At 40.9% G+C, this 15,859-nt stretch overlaps 1 protein-coding gene across 3 annotated transcripts in view; it reads left to right on the forward strand.

The window, feature by feature from the left end:
* DDR2 (discoidin domain receptor tyrosine kinase 2) overlaps nucleotides 1–15,859 on the forward strand; it is a 161,013-nt gene that overhangs the window by 136,106 nt on the left and 9,048 nt on the right. For all 3 annotated transcript variants that reach the window (XM_079916251.1, XM_079916250.1, XM_079916249.1), the window contains 8 exons: nucleotides 2,476–2,538; nucleotides 3,344–3,474; nucleotides 6,130–6,340; nucleotides 7,767–7,990; nucleotides 9,231–9,358; nucleotides 11,790–11,981; nucleotides 12,275–12,509; nucleotides 14,414–14,563. In XM_079916251.1, coding sequence (XP_079772377.1) covers nucleotides 2,476–2,538; nucleotides 3,344–3,474; nucleotides 6,130–6,340; nucleotides 7,767–7,990; nucleotides 9,231–9,358; nucleotides 11,790–11,981; nucleotides 12,275–12,509; nucleotides 14,414–14,563 — 1,334 coding nt within the window. The remainder of the gene's footprint in view (nucleotides 1–2,475; nucleotides 2,539–3,343; nucleotides 3,475–6,129; nucleotides 6,341–7,766; nucleotides 7,991–9,230; nucleotides 9,359–11,789; nucleotides 11,982–12,274; nucleotides 12,510–14,413; nucleotides 14,564–15,859) is intronic.

Below are 15,859 nucleotides of genomic sequence, written 5' to 3' on the forward strand. Positions count from 1 at the left end.
CTGATTGTCTAATAGTGTCTTACTACAGTTGGCTTGATTGAATTAGGATCCAACTAATTAGCCCCTCTTGGTGTATTTCCTTTATTATATTACTAGGTGGTATCTCTTTTAACCTAAAACAGTTTTTTAAAAAAATTCCATTCTGGTTTTGCTGATTACTTTCTGTGGTGTAATTTTACTGGAGCTTCTATCCTCTGTCATCCTGTAGACTGGTGGTTATATCTACAGGTGAACTTGATTCAAATTCAGTATTCATTTTTGCCAAGGATTTTTCATGGATAGTGCTGCGTACTCTATGCTGAACCTCATCATGGGGATGTTATGTTAGAATCTCTTACTTTCAGTGATGCTAAGATTGATCTCTGGGCTCAGGTGGTTATCCTTTCATTGAAAAGTTCCCAATGAACTTTCTCCTTAGGTTTTATCCTCCATTGATGACCAGTGCTTAAATTATTTCATTAGGAGTTGCTAAATGGTGATTTTCTAATTCTTTTATTCCTTCTGCATTTATTACCTGAGTTTCTTCTGAATAGGAGAACTATTCCCCATATGCTTGTTAACCCTGAAATACAGTTCATGTTGGAAGGGCAGCATACATAATTAATTTTTTCATCAATTTACAGAGTAATGAGTCAATGCTCTAGCAACCTTCAGTGGTATCTAATAGATTTTATTTTGGTTTTCATCCTCACTAACATTAAAGAGGACACATTTTTAGAGGTGTGTTTAAGAAAAGGATTTTTTAAAAATTTACTTATTTGGTTGCGCTGGGTCTTAGTTGCAGCAGGCGGGCTCCTTAGTTGCAGCTTGCAGGCTTCTTAGTGGTGGCTCGCCAGCTCCTTGGTTGCAGTACATGTGTTCCTTAGTTGCGGCATGCGAACTCTTAGTTGCAGCATGCATGCAGGATCTAGTTCCCTGACCAGGGATCGAACCCAGGCCCCCTGCATTGGGAGTGCGGAGTCTTATCCACTGTGCCCCAGGGAAGTTCCCTCTCTGAGGATTTAAATCTTATGACAGGATTCTTTACCTGCCTTAGAGAAGCATCCATCTCTTAATCAAAATAGAAGTCACTAAGTATCATATATGTACAGTTGACCCGTGAACAACATGGGTTTGAACTGCACGGGTCTATCTATATATGGATTTTTTTCCATAGTAAATATTACAGTACTACACAATCCACAGTTGGTTGAATCCATGGATGCAGAACCTCGGATATGGAAGAACCATGTATATGGAGGGCTGATTTTAAGTTATATGCAGATTTTCCACCGCGCAGAGTACTCAGTGCCCCTAACCTGCACGTTGTTCAAGGGTCAATGGTACATCTCAAAGAGGAATATAATTACTTAATTCAGTACAGTTTCTTCCTGAGAATCTCTTCTTTTTTATTCTACTGACCAGAGTCCTTTTAGACACTGTCTTGAATCTCAGTCTTAAGAGTCTGACTTTACAGCACTTATCTGATTGTTCCTTGTATATCTCCTTCACTGTTACTTCCTCTTTATACCATATACTACTTACAATGAACATGTGTGCATTCATGCATAAAACATTATTGAGCATCTACTATATACCATGCACTGTCTTATTTATTAGGTTACAATGACAAACAAGACAATGCCCTTGACCTAAAGGTGCCCAATGTTTCATAGAAGATGGATGAGTAAACTTAAAATATGAAACACTGTGGTATGTACTAAATGATATAGGCACTGGGTACTACGGAGCCAAAGAAGAAGTAAATCCAAATCAGACTTAGGCAGGAGTATATTATTTGGGGTAGGGTGGGCTACTGTAACAAATACTCCAATAACTTATTATTGCTGCCTAATTATTATTTATTATTACTGATAGTCTTTGCATATTCTAATTCTTGACCCCCTTGATTAGACAAGTCAGAGGGAAAAATTAGTTACCAACATCAATCTGTCAAATACACTTTTGGGAGCTAGTCCTAGAAGCTTCAACATCACTGTAAAGGGTACTCTATTTCTAAGGAAGAAGGCTTAATTTACAAATTAAAGAGCTAGGACTCTGAGGCATAGTGAAAACTCTTTTGTAAAACACTGTAATTTCCTTGAAGGGAAAGCGCATCTGAACCCTATGTCTGTCCTATGTCTACTTACCCATTGTATTCTCTCTACATTTTGTCGAATTTGGATCTCACTTCCTATGCATGATTTATGATAATGTGTGGTCACAGCCCTCTGATAACTCTCTTTAACTTTTTTGTACCATGACACTTAGTAGGTAATAATTGAAACAAAATTTTTACAAAAGAAAAGTTGCCCTTACTATTTAGATGAATGGCAATATTTTTTACTTAATATATTATATGATTTAATTTCTAAGAAAGGCTTGTAGCAACCCAGTAAATCGATTTCACAAAGTGCTAGCTTACAACCTGCCTTCAGAAAAACCACTACCGAGCTGTCTTCTTCCCAGCTCTGACTCACCCTTGTTTTGTGACAGATGCTGCTATGTACAACAACTCTGGAGCCCTTCCCACATCGCCTGTGGCACCCACAACCTATGGTATGTATGCTTCTTGGTTATAAAAGTTAAGTTGAAGGGACCTCCTGGAGGATGAAGAAGGGTGGAGATTTGCAAAGGCTTGACTGTGTAGCAGGTTTGATACCAGGTGGCTTTCAATGAAGAGTAGCTCTGGAAAGATAGGACAGACCACCTCCAAAGTTAAGGGCCCAACCTCACTCTCTTCCCTGCTGGTCCATGTGATTCTTCTGCTGAGGCAGAGTCTGGAGCTGTTCCAACTGCTTCTTAGAAGTTTGGGAAGCTTGGAGCCAAAACAGGGAAAGGGCTATTTCTAGGTGAGACCCATTGTAGGGATCTCAATGAATGAATGGAACAAAAAGCTAGTCTCTCCAATTGGAGAGAAATATGGAAAAGTGTATGCATTGCTTCAAACAGTCACTGGCTGTATAAGTCAGCAATCTGGGAAACACGTGATCAAGTGTCTCCAAAGAGGACTCTCAGCTGCCTTGGCATGTCTCAATGCAGAGTGAAACTGATTCTTCACCTGTTTTTCATGAGGTGTGATTAGGGGCCATGGTATAAAGGGAGCAAAATTTTGGGAGGAATGGAAAACCTCTCCATTATCCAGTCTAATACATGAGGAAGAGGAAGCTACTGTCCCACGGAGGAGGGCTGTAGGATATAAGAGCACAGGAATACAAGAGTAGCAAGACCAAGTGTTAAGTGGCATCTTGTGGAATTATCCTGAAGGAATAGGTTCTGCCTTCTTATCTCTAGTCCAAGTCCTTATGCTCTTCCTTGCCCCTTGAGATGATAATATTCTTCGTCCTTCTTTTCCTGGTTACAGATCCAATGCTTAAAGTTGATGACAGCAACACTCGAATCCTGATTGGCTGCTTAGTGGCCATAATCTTCATCCTCCTGGCTATCATTGTCATCATCCTCTGGAGGCAGTTCTGGCAGAAAATGCTGGAGAAGGTGAGGAAGTGCAGGACAATCACGGGGTAGGAAGCGGCTCCATCCTTTCCTGTGCTGCTTCGTTAATATCCAAGCCAAGTTTCTCACAGTTCTATTCCTACTTCTTTTTGTACTTGAAAGTTATGGTTGGGGAGAACCTGTCAGTCCAGTGGTTAGGACCCTGTGCTTCCACTGCAGGGAGCACATGCTTCCCCGCTGGTTGGGGAACGAAGATCCTGCATGCCACATGGTACGGCCCCAAAAAAAGAAAGTTATGGTTATGCATCCTTCTGAGTGCCTCCTCAGATTCTTTTAGTCTAGGCCAAATGATCTATGTACTTTCTATTACATTTGTCTAACACTTTACAGTCTGCAAAGACTTTTTCCTTGATTTTACTTGAACCTCACTGAATAATTGTGAGTTGGGCAGAGTAGTTATATTTAACTGTTTTGCTGATGAGAAAATGTGATGTGCTCAAGGTCATACAGTTAATGTCCTGCTTTCTATGCTTGTTCTAATGGTCAGTCTTGAAATTTGTTGACTTCTTTTCTTCTAAAATATATACCTTTCACCACGGATGGAATATCTACGACTTTCCTTGGTGTCTTAGACCAGATAGCAATTCTGGGCACTGCTGCTAAATGTGTGATACTCTTGGGGTTGGCTGATGATAAAGTGTTTCTACCTTTAGTCATGGACATTGTCCCTGGTCAGTGAGCTCAAATGGATGTGGACTGTGAGAGATCATAGATACTCTGGGCTGTGAGGCTTTGAGGTGCCCATCGAGGACAGGGAACAGGAGGGAGGGAATAGGCTGATTGTGTTTATAGCCTAAATATTTGGGGATGGGATCTCAGAGGAGACCAGTGCCTATGTAGAGTACATACCAGACAAAGGGAAAGGGCACCGTGAGAATGGACTGGAACCTTCTGAACTCTTTGTGGGTAGGACAAGAGGAAGGGGCTGAAATCAGAAAAGTGAGGGGAATGACCCAGACAAGTAGCACGCAATTCCTTCTGATGTGTTACACATTCAAGTTCTGAGATGATTGAGGTTTATTTTAAGGATTTTAGGCAGGAATATTTCACAGAAGAGAGGGTCTCTTTGCTTCCCACAGAGACTTCTAACATTAGTCTAAAAATAAATTAAAGGTTTCAATCCATAAATAGTGACTGAAGGCTGAAAGGCAGAATCCACAGAGAGCTCACCCACTGGCGTGATGAGGCAACATCAAAATCTTTTGTCTTTTAGAATGCTAGAACACACGTGGTATCTAAATTCCAGGATGCGGGGTAGCAGAGAGTGGTGGTGGTAGCAGCTGATGGTCTGATGGTTCATTGGACAGCTTGAAGCTGTGTTCTTACTGAACAGTCTGTTATGACTGCATTTTAGTTGACGGGGGAGAGTCTGTGTTCTCTTCTCTGTGAGCTATTTTTCTCTTTATTTGAGCCAGAATTTACCACTCTTTGAGTCTTTCTTCTGAGTCCTACTGGCATATATTCATGGTCTGGGAGAAGAATTTTGGATTGGAGACTCTCCAGGTAAAAGGGAGAACAAAAATTTTGCCCTTGAATATTTAACTTGGTCCTTCAAGAAATTCTTTCTGTCCCTGTACATCCTGAGTAAGATAACTCAAGATGCTCTGGAATGACACAGGATTTCTTCTGGGGGAAAGAATTTTTTTGTAGAAGACCCTTAAGCATACCTATGTATTCCAAATACATTGCTCAAAATAGCCTTATGCTGTAGCATTATCTGCAGGATACTTACAGTGGTGTCCTCAGAATTCTCTCTTTGAGAGAGTCAACCGATATTTATTGAGTACCTAGTATGTGCTGGGCTGCATGCTCAGTACTGAGGATATTACTGCAACAAAGGAACTCTCAGTCTAGGGTATGGAGCAGACATCTAAGTTTCTCCACTGAGCACCCAAAGTGTGTTTGTTGGAGTAGAACGTTTCATGTGTTTAAATCCAAATAGTCACCTATACTTAGATTATGAGATTTTCCTTTTGAAGGAGCAGGCAGGTCATATTAAATAGAATGACAGAACAATTAGCTGTTTTATTCTTCTTATTCCTGTGTTAGGTATAATTCATGTTAGTATCCCTAGCACCTAGGGCTTTCCTTTCTTATTTTGTAGCCATTTTATTTTTGATTAGTGAAAATGCAGGGTCAAGCGGGTATTACCCTAATCTACAATGCCAGAGTGGTCAGGTGAACTACAGATTCATCATGTTACAGCACATTTGTTACGTTAATAAGCACTTTAATTTATGCCTACACAAAATCAATCAGTTGAGTGGTGTCAGGAAAACCCATTATTTAACAGAACATTGAAAACTCTAAGACTGAGAAACTCTTTGATTGGCTACTGATAGGTTCTAATGGTGTCACGTGAATAATGCTTGTAAGTGTTTCAATGGAAGTTAATTAATGTTGGCAGTGCAGAAATTTGGAAGTCAAATTCTGCCTTGAAGAAATCAAAGATGATTCTGAGTTTCTACAACACAGGCATTTGTGGAACCAGACTGAAGCCCTGTCACTTGCATTGCTTCTGGAGTTTGAGTATTAGAGAGTTATTTCATCTGAGTGGACGAGCTGGGTTTAAGAAGAGGAGGGAGTGATGATCCCTTTTGTGTCAACATGCCTTTTTCCCCTGTCCTTCTCTTTCAGGCGTCCCGGAGGATGCTGGATGATGAAATGACAGTCAGCCTTTCCCTGCCAAGCGAGTCCAGCATGTTCAACAATAACCGCTCCTCATCGCCAAGCGAGCAGGAGTCCAACTCCACTTACGATCGCATCTTTCCCCTTCGCCCTGACTACCAGGAGCCGTCCAGGCTGATACGGAAACTCCCAGAATTTGCTCCAGGGGAGGAAGAATCAGGTGAGGATGAAACAGTGAGCAGAAAATTGAGGGACAAGATTTATGAAGGTGTGACACTATTGCTTCTACTCAACCAAGTCTAATTTTAGCCTAGAGAAGTCCACCTTCTCCTGGGAAGTCCACACTGTCTTTCTAGATTTGGTCTACTGCTGCTCCTAATTGAATCTGGACATCTCTCCTTTGCTACTGCACGTAGCAAATGTTTGGAGGGACCCACATGTCAGAAGAAGAAAAATAAATAAAATGCGTTCCTAAGGCATTAACACCAGAAGAACCTAAACAGTCCAACTAGTCCAACCTTCTCATTTTTTATAGGAGGAAAGTGAGAAGGCCCAGTTAAGGTACTCGCCCAACATCAAACAGCAATAGGGGTAAATTCAGGACTAGAATTTCACTTGGAGAAAAAACAACGAAGCTAAAGAGATCCTAGAATCCCCAGGTTTTAGTCACCTAGATAATTGAGTTATTTAACTTTTGTTCATTTCTCTTTGGTGAAAATTTACTTGACTAATACAAGATTTTATTATGAGAGCAAATATTTCTTGTCTTTTCTCAATAAAGCGTTGCTTCGGTAAAATGGTGCCAATTGATTCACATTCCAGTGTCTTTTAAAAAGAGCTGCAGAGTGACATCAGAGGGGATGCTGGGGTCATCGCTGAGGCTCAGAGCAGCTTTTCTGTCCATAATGTCAGCATCCGAGGAGTGACCCCAGTCAGTGGAAGAGGACTGATGGTGTTCAGGGGAGAGCTGACTGGAGAAGTAGCAGGACTAACCATGAGAGCAGAGGCTTTTCAAGGGAGTCCTTCCAAAGGAAGAGAGGAAACTAATGTGTATTTACCACTCAGTGGATAGCAAACATTGAAGGAGCGTATTGAACTATGGGAATTTTACAGAGACAGCAAGAATAGGGATGTAATTTATTTCCTAGGCTGTAGCAAAGTGATCTACCTACTTTCTGAAGTCTAAAACATCCCCCCTCATATTTTAATATTTTTTTAAGTTACGATGTGTCTTAAGCTAGATCATATAAATTTAATCACAGTTTTTAATCCCTGAAATAGGTTATTAAAATCAGCGACTATATCTTAAAAGTAAGGAAATATGCCATTAAATCCTAAAACTTTAATACTCCTACCCTAACTAGTATAGCGAGCCTTCCTGGAGCTTCACCACAATTCCACAAGATTAACCAAGGAGGTTATTAATGATCACGTAGTTATGAGGAGAAGATAAGAGATAAAATGGTGCCTACATTCTGGAGGCCACGAGAAAGAACCTCCAGAGGAACCATTCTCCAAGTAAGAATGTCATGGCGTAGGTTAGGCTGTCTTGGGGGCATGTTTTAGCTCTCCTCTCATATTTCCTTTCTTGAAGATATCTCCAAAGAGGCCCCTTGGAACGAGACTCATTGTCCTTGTCTTCGCAGGCTGCAGTGGCATTGTGAAGCCAGTCCAGCCCAGTGGGCCTGAGGGTGTGCCCCACTATGCAGAGGCTGACATTGTGAACCTCCAGGGGGTGACTGGAGGCAACACCTACTCCGTGCCTGCCATTACCATGGACCTGCTCTCGGGGAAAGATGTGGCTGTGGAAGAGTTCCCCAGGAAACTCTTAACTTTCAAGGAGAAGCTGGGAGAAGGCCAGTTTGGGGAGGTGAGCTGATTCTTTGAGTGGGGCCTCCAGTCCTTGGTCGTTCAAAGGAAGTGGTTGAATAAAAATGGTCAGTAGAGCAAACTGTCCCATCCAAAGTGGATTCACACCAAATGTCTCCTCCACTTGTCTCTCCTTGCATTGTTCTCTAGAAGACTAGTATTGGTCAGCCTCATCTTTGTCAAACAGCTGTGGAAATCCTGGGAATTCTGATTTCTATATAAGAGTTTTTAAAGCAGGAAAGTCACTAGACTTAGATATTCTGAAAAACGTTCAATATTTTCAAAAATTTTTACAACAGGTTACAAAGGGTGGGGACCCATAAGATGTGATCATCTTTTATAAACTGTCCAAGAACATCCTGCTATTGGATAGCCACTTTGTTTTTTCCCTTTTAATTGGAGTTACATGTAAAATGGTCAGAAAACAACCTCGCCCCTGCCTTTGGTCCCAGAACCAACCACTAGGGAATGAATCACTAACCAAGATAAGGAGGAACACACTTCTCAATTGCCCTCAGAGTGATGCATGTAATATTTGACTTTTCACTCTTACATCAGTCACATGAGCCTTCTGAGAATTCAAAGCAATGATTTAAGTGGCAATAGAAGCTCTTCAACACCACCATCTAAATTCCAAATGTAATTTGGTTTCATAAGAATATGTTATTGGTTTCCAGCATGGGTGGCGTGCTTTAACCTTGGTTAGGTTTGGTGGTGGTGGAGGTAGAAGGATCCACGGCATCTGTCTGTGGTGTTATATACACTCATTCTGTCTCCTGGGTTGAAAACACAGGCTTGTTATACAGTTACTAATGCCTAGAGGTTCCCGATAATGCTAATCCCATACTAAGGGCTTACCTTAGAGAAGAAATTGCCTTATGTTTTGCACGATCCTGTAACTAAACTTCCTTGAATCAAAGTTCAAGTATTTATACCGAATGACATTTTATAGTGGGCTATGCTTTAATAAAATACCATGTTATAGATTCATTCACATAGTCAATGTTCCAATCAATGTATTTCTTTTATAAAGCAGTAACATATCACTTAGCTGGGTACCTTACCATTTTCTTAAATCAGTTATTTGAGTCAAAGATGTGTTGCACGTATCTTCTTACTGGTCTTTTTGATTATTTTGCCTGAGTTGTAAGAGTTAGTTTATCTCCAGGAAGTGCCCAGCAAGAGTACTGAGACATCTTCAGGAGAAATGATGATGCTGAGACTAGATGACTTTTGTCTAGGTTCATCTCTGTGAAGTGGAGGGAATGGAAAAATTCAAAGACAAAGATTTTGCCCTAGATGTCAGTGCCAACCAGCCTGTCCTGGTGGCCGTGAAAATGCTCCGAGCAGATGCCAACAAGAATGCCAGGTCTGTGGTCTGCATTTTAAATTTTCCTTTATGTGTTTCATCTTCAGGATCAGGAACCCTCCTGGAAACTTCTGAGCAATTTGTTTCTTTTGAGATGGGAAGGTCTGTGAGCTTCCTCACATTTCCATTGTTGTGCTTTATTTTTCTGATGGCTCAGTAGTCTTCAGCTTCATTCTCATCTCTCTCAAAAACAAATGTACATTTTCTGTTGGGTATGCTACACATTCACTTCCTAACCCCCTTTGCACAGCACTGTACACCCCAACACACACTAAAGACTGAATACGTACCTCTTCAATCATTATACACAGACACGCCTGAATGTCATTACCTCCCCTTGCAGACTTTTCACAATCACACACATCTTTCTTGCTAAGTTTCTCCCATTCTCCTTTTTCCCCCCACATCTCTATTTACTTTCTCATCCTCTTTTTTCTCTTTTATGCTCCTTTTCTTCTATGTCCAGCAACCCCCCAAATGAGAAGCTACCTCTACTTGGAAAAGTATCCATGGACCTCAAAGCAAAAGGATCCACAGTCCTTTAGCAGTTTTCCAAACTGGCTAATAATCTCTTGGATCCTTTACTACATAAATTGCAGTTTCCAGCCACACTGCGTTGTCTGACAGCCTTTCCATTACAGTAATGGTGAGTTAATCCTCACCCAGAGAGGCATGCTGGTTGAAAGCTGGTTGTATGTGTCTCAGAGAAATCTGCACATCTGGGTAACATATGTATTTCCCCATTTGTGTTGGCTTGATGTGTCTCACTGATATTCAAATTTAGAGAAAGTTTATGATCCCTATTCCTTAAATTATCATAAATTCCAAAAATGGTGTTAGGGTTTTATTAAAAGTCTTGCAATTGAAAGGATATGGCATGAAGAAGAAAGAAAGGCAAGGGAACAGAACTGTGGAGGTTTTGGAATTTTAACTGCAAGAATTTCAATTTAAGGATACTAGTATGAGTGAAAAGGGACATCCTCTGGGTCCCATAGAGAGATAGAATATTCCTGATATTAATCATAGCACGTGATTGGAGAAGGTGGCAAAATGAAAGAAAAAAACTATGGGATGTGACAAAGCCTTTGCCCATTGTTTTTTTTGGTGACGTTTGGTGTCCCACCTGTGCCCACTCCAATTTAGCAGTGATGGATGGCTTAGGCTCTGAGCTCTCCCAAGCCATGGACCCCCCCCCGCTGGGTTTGAGATTGAAGGGGTAATTAAAGAGGAGAGGTGTTGTATCAGGACCACACTGATTTCAAGGATTTTATATTGACATAGTATGACTTCCAGTCCAGGATTCCTAGGAAACTCACAGGAGACTTATAACAGGTCTGCTTCAATAGTTTTGAGAATGTGGGCTAGTCTCACTAACCCAAATATTGCTACTTGGAAGGTTATAGCCCACTTTGTGACTCAAGGGTGGTTGTCACCATCTATTCAAACAATTATTAGTTTTGGCCAAGTGAGTACTTCTTTTGAAATGATGCTGCATTACCACTGTGAACTTTAAACAGCTGTTTTGAACAGGCTACTAAATATGTGTTGTGACTGACTGCTGGTGCACCCTGCATTAAAAGAAACCAGTATGAGAAAATAAAAAATTATCAGATTAAACCAGAGGGTGGTTATTCACTTTATAAAAAGTGCCTTCACTTTACTTATAGAGTGACTCCACGGCTTTTTATTTGTTTTTCTCTTTTGGGGGGTGCTGCATTGGGTCTTTGCTGCTGCACGTGGGCTTTCTCTATTTGTGGTGAGCAGGGGCTACTCTTCGCTGCAGTGAGCACACTTCTTGTTGTGGTGGCTTCTCTTGTTGTGGAGCACGGGCTCTGGAGCGCAGGCTTCAGTAGTTGTGTCACACAGGCTCAGTAGTTGTGGCTTGCGGGCTCTAGAACGCAGGCTCAGTAGTTGTGGCGCACAGGCTTAGTTGCTCCGCGGCATGCGGGATCTTCCCGGACCAGGGCTCGAACCCGTGCCCTCTGCGTTTGCAGGCAGATTCTTAACCACTGCACCACCAGGGAAGTCCCTTCATGGCTTTAAAAAAGGTAAAGACCCCAGTGCACTTAAGATATGACTTTCAGTTGAAGGTTTTATTTTTAAGACTAGTTGTTAGCAACATATATTTGATTTAGCAAATATTAATCACTTTCTATGGGACAGGTCTTCTGTTGGATACTAGGGATGCACATGTGAATGTCATGGTCCATGTTCCCCCCGCCAAATTATAGTTGAATAAGGGCACATCGCATTCCAGGATGAGTAGAATGAGACAGTTTCCAGGTACCAATTTCTCTGTTCTCTCAAAGGTTATCCAGAGGGAAACAAGACTCAGTATAATGATTAGGACTAGACTTTGCTGTGTCTTCTTTGCCCTCTTGATCCTAACTCTGGCAACCTCTGGGTTTATCTATGTCTCTGTTCTCCAAAGGAATGATTTTCTTAAGGAGATAAAGATCATGTCCCGGCTCAAGGACCCAAACATCATCCGTCTCTTAGCTGTGTGTATCACTGACGATCCTCTCTGCATGATCACTGAGTACATGGAGAATGGAGATCTCAATCAGTTTCTTTCCCGCCACGAGCCCCCCAGTTCTTCCTTCAGCAACGTACCCACTGTCAGGTAAATACGCCGGGTCTTCTGTCTCTTCCCTGTGTTCATGAGACTAAGCTGGGATCTGAAGTGGGGAGCAGTGAGCCTTAAAGTTCATCATTGTTCTGGAATGGTTGGGGAGGTTAGTATGCAGGGAATAATAAAGCAGCTGCCCTTTAGGGGAAAGCAAAGAGATTCATAAAGAATAGAGAAGGGATGTTGAGGTTGGAACCCTAGTTTGTTGGTACCAACTATAGGGTGTGTACCTTTCACAGCTTCTTCTTTCCAGAGGCTACTTTCTCTCTTCCTTTATATTTCCTCAGTTATGCCAACCTGAAGTTTATGGCTACCCAGATTGCATCTGGCATGAAGTACCTTTCCTCGCTTAATTTTGTTCATCGAGATCTGGCCACACGAAACTGCTTAGTGGGTAAGAACTATACCATCAAGATAGCTGACTTTGGGATGAGCAGAAATCTGTACAGCGGTGACTACTACCGAATCCAGGGCCGGGCAGTACTCCCGATCCGCTGGATGTCTTGGGAGAGCATCTTGCTGGTGAGTTTCCTGTGTTTCTGAGCTCTGCCGTAGCAGCTGGCATGTAGGCAGATGCAGACGGTGTGTAGGGGTGCACCTGAGACAGCAGGAGGCAGACAATAAATAGACTTTGATATTTTCTCTGACTTGATATGATTTACTTTGTGTACTAATTATTATTTTTAACACTTGCCTGTTTCTGCTGATAAAATATAACATGCTTACCGTAGAAAGTATGGAGGAAAAGGTTAAAAATATACCCATAATGAGAAGAGATTTAGTACCATTTTTTTCATCTCTACCCTTTCCACCTACTGGCTGATCTTAATTAATTTAGAGTATTAAAATCTTGTCATTTGAAGAACTGTTATCCACACAAAATATTTTTCTTCTGTATTAATTTCATAACCATGTTTCTAATTAATTATTTAGATGGATCTCTATATTTGTATTTTAATGATTTTCACCATTTACTTTTTAAGGTCCTCATTCTTTGCTTTATAATTTTTATCCAGCTCTTGGTATTCTGGACCACAAGTGAATACGCTTTTTTCAAATGCCTCTTAGGAATATATCTTCTGACCATGCGTATTTGGGGCAATTTACTGTTGATTTTATACCACTTAGCTGATTTATAGAATTATTAGACTTTAAACTTTTACTTCCTACAATGCTGTGAATGTGTAATTTTGTCTTTTGTCATTTAATATTGTGGAGAAAAGCCTGATAGCAATCTAGTTTTGTTAATTTATTATTAATCTGTTTGTTTCTTGTTCATATCTTATAGGGTTCATAATTAATGTTGAAATAAGAAATGTATAGTTATCCCCTTCCTCTCACCAAGATAACCACTATTAATATTAATATTTTAGTGTATTTCCTTTGAGGATTTTTTCTATACATGTATTTCTCTGAATATATGTATTATATATATAATTATTTTACGTATTGGGACGATACTATGCACATACAATTCTCTCTCACTGGCAGTAAATATTCTTCAAAAACATGATTTTAATTGCTGCATAATATTCTATTGTGTGGATATATCCTATAATTTAATAATGTCACTATAATTTGATATTTAAGTACTTTCCAATTTCCTTCGATTATAAATGATGCTGTGATATATACCATTTTATGTAAATCCTTATAAAGATCTTTATCATCTATATAGACGAATCACGTATTTTACTCATTTCTAATGCGATTATTAAGCTTTGCTCCCTTTAAAGGTATTGTGTGGTGTTGTAAAAGATTATTAGACCAAGATTCAGAGGGTTTTGGTCCAAATCTCAGTTTTTCCATTATTAATGGTCTCGTTAACCAGGGAATTTTAGTAAACCTCTTGTCTCACCTTTCTGATCTGAAAAATAAGGATAAATAATATCATCTATGTCAGCACTGTATTTATTGAATAGAACATATGCAAGTATTTAATACCTGCTGATTGCATCTGAATCTCATTGCTGTCACTCGTTAGTCTATCCTTCAAGGCTGTGACGATTATTGAACAAGGACTACTAGGGGCACTTACACTAGATTTCGGTATCTCTCACATAGAAACAATTGCTTCCCATTCTAATTTTGCCTTTCCCCTGGGCATTTCTCCAAGGCTACCCTAGATCCTAGAGTTTGACCTTCTAACATGCACTGGAAGAGCCAGATAGCTTACGGCTGCATCCTTTTCAGCCCTTGGATCTCATCTCCAAGAGAAGTATACCTCAGCAGAGATCCTGAGGGTGAGAAAAGGGCCTGTAGCTTGGCATCGAGACAACTTCCTATTGTTGTTTCCAGATCGCCCATGAGTATCTTGGCAGTCCCAGTATTCCTTGCCCTGGGTTGTAAAAGTGGCAAAACTCCAGATTATGAAAACCTAATCAGCTCTTGTTATGCACAGATTATTCTTTCTCTTATTTAAACAGGGCAAATTCACCACAGCAAGTGATGTGTGGGCCTTCGGAGTGACTCTGTGGGAGACCTTCACCTTCTGCCAGGAACAGCCCTATTCCCAGCTGTCAGATGAACAGGTCATCGAGAATACTGGAGAGTTCTTCCGAGACCAAGGGAGGCAGGTGAGAACTGTTGGGGTTGGAGAGATGTGGCCTTGGGTGCTCTTGAAGGAGAGAGAAAGAAAAGTTCTGACTTAACAGGATAGGTCTGAGCTGGAAGATGGGCTACCTGGATCATAGTTGTGTGTCACTAATTATCCAGCTAATGTAAAAGACCAAGAACTTTTGTCACTAATTATCCAGGTGATGTGAAAGACCAAGGTCCTCCCTAGGCATCCATACACTCTGCTTTATCCATGTGTCAACCCGTTGGTCATTGGAGAACATGAGGGGTCCCCTCAGGCTGCTCCCCAACTCAAAGATACCAGAAAATAAAATCCTATCTCTCATGTTTGATCTATTTCCTGGTCTAGGCTCTATGGTTTGTCTTCCTGGTTGAGAAACATAGGAACAAAAACGTAAGCTTAAAAGTGAATGAGGGATTTATTAGCATTCGTTAAAAATCTGGTTTGGACTGTCTAGAAATGTTTCTTGACCTACATGTCCAGAGACCTTCAGGTACATCCTGGCCTTGCTGTTCTTGGAAGGCACCTCTGGGCCCAGCTGCTGTGGCATCTCAGGACTCAGGAAAAGCTGGGCTTCTTAGCTTACAAGGGCCCCAATTCCTAGTTAAGATACTACAAGTTTCCTTTGGATGACTCAGTGTTTAAAGTTCCTGTGAGACGTGGGATTGAAAGCTTGCTGGTGGTGGGAGCACTGAAACCCCAGAGTGGCCTGGCTACAGCACACACTTGGAGTGCGGCATCTCAGGCAGGAAGATGATAACAGTTGAGGAGAGGGAGAAGGCTCTTGCAGAAGATTAAAAGTAGATCCTCTGTGGCTTAAATGGATCAAAGCAAGCAAAAGATAAGGGAATGACTAGAGATTGTACAATATGCAGCTTAAAAATAGGAAGGAGGGGTCCTAGAATTTTATCTTGATACTCTGTAGATATTCTGGTAGCAGGAGATCTAAATTATCTATCTCGATTATGGAGTAATTGCCTTCTTACCTTGGCAAAGGGCAGATTTACTCCGGTGTGCATGGATAAGAGAGTAGAACAAGGAAAAATGTTTTTTCTCCTGGACTAGTAGCACATCGTGGCCACCTGGTTGACCTACTAGGTTCTTGTGGCCAATTAAAGGCGGTGCATTCAATTAGACAGTGTAATTTTATTATCATAATGATTCTAACTTGAGTACATCCTAGAATTGTAGGCAAAGGGAGGAATATTTTAAACCTTTCAGTTTCCCTCCTCTTATTATTCAGTGACTGAAATCCCACATGGAAAAAAAAAATTTACACGAAGCAAAATTGAAC

This window comes from Stenella coeruleoalba (genome assembly GCF_951394435.1).
Source record: "Stenella coeruleoalba genome assembly, chromosome: 1".
NCBI classification, from domain to species: domain Eukaryota; kingdom Metazoa; phylum Chordata; class Mammalia; order Artiodactyla; family Delphinidae; genus Stenella; species Stenella coeruleoalba.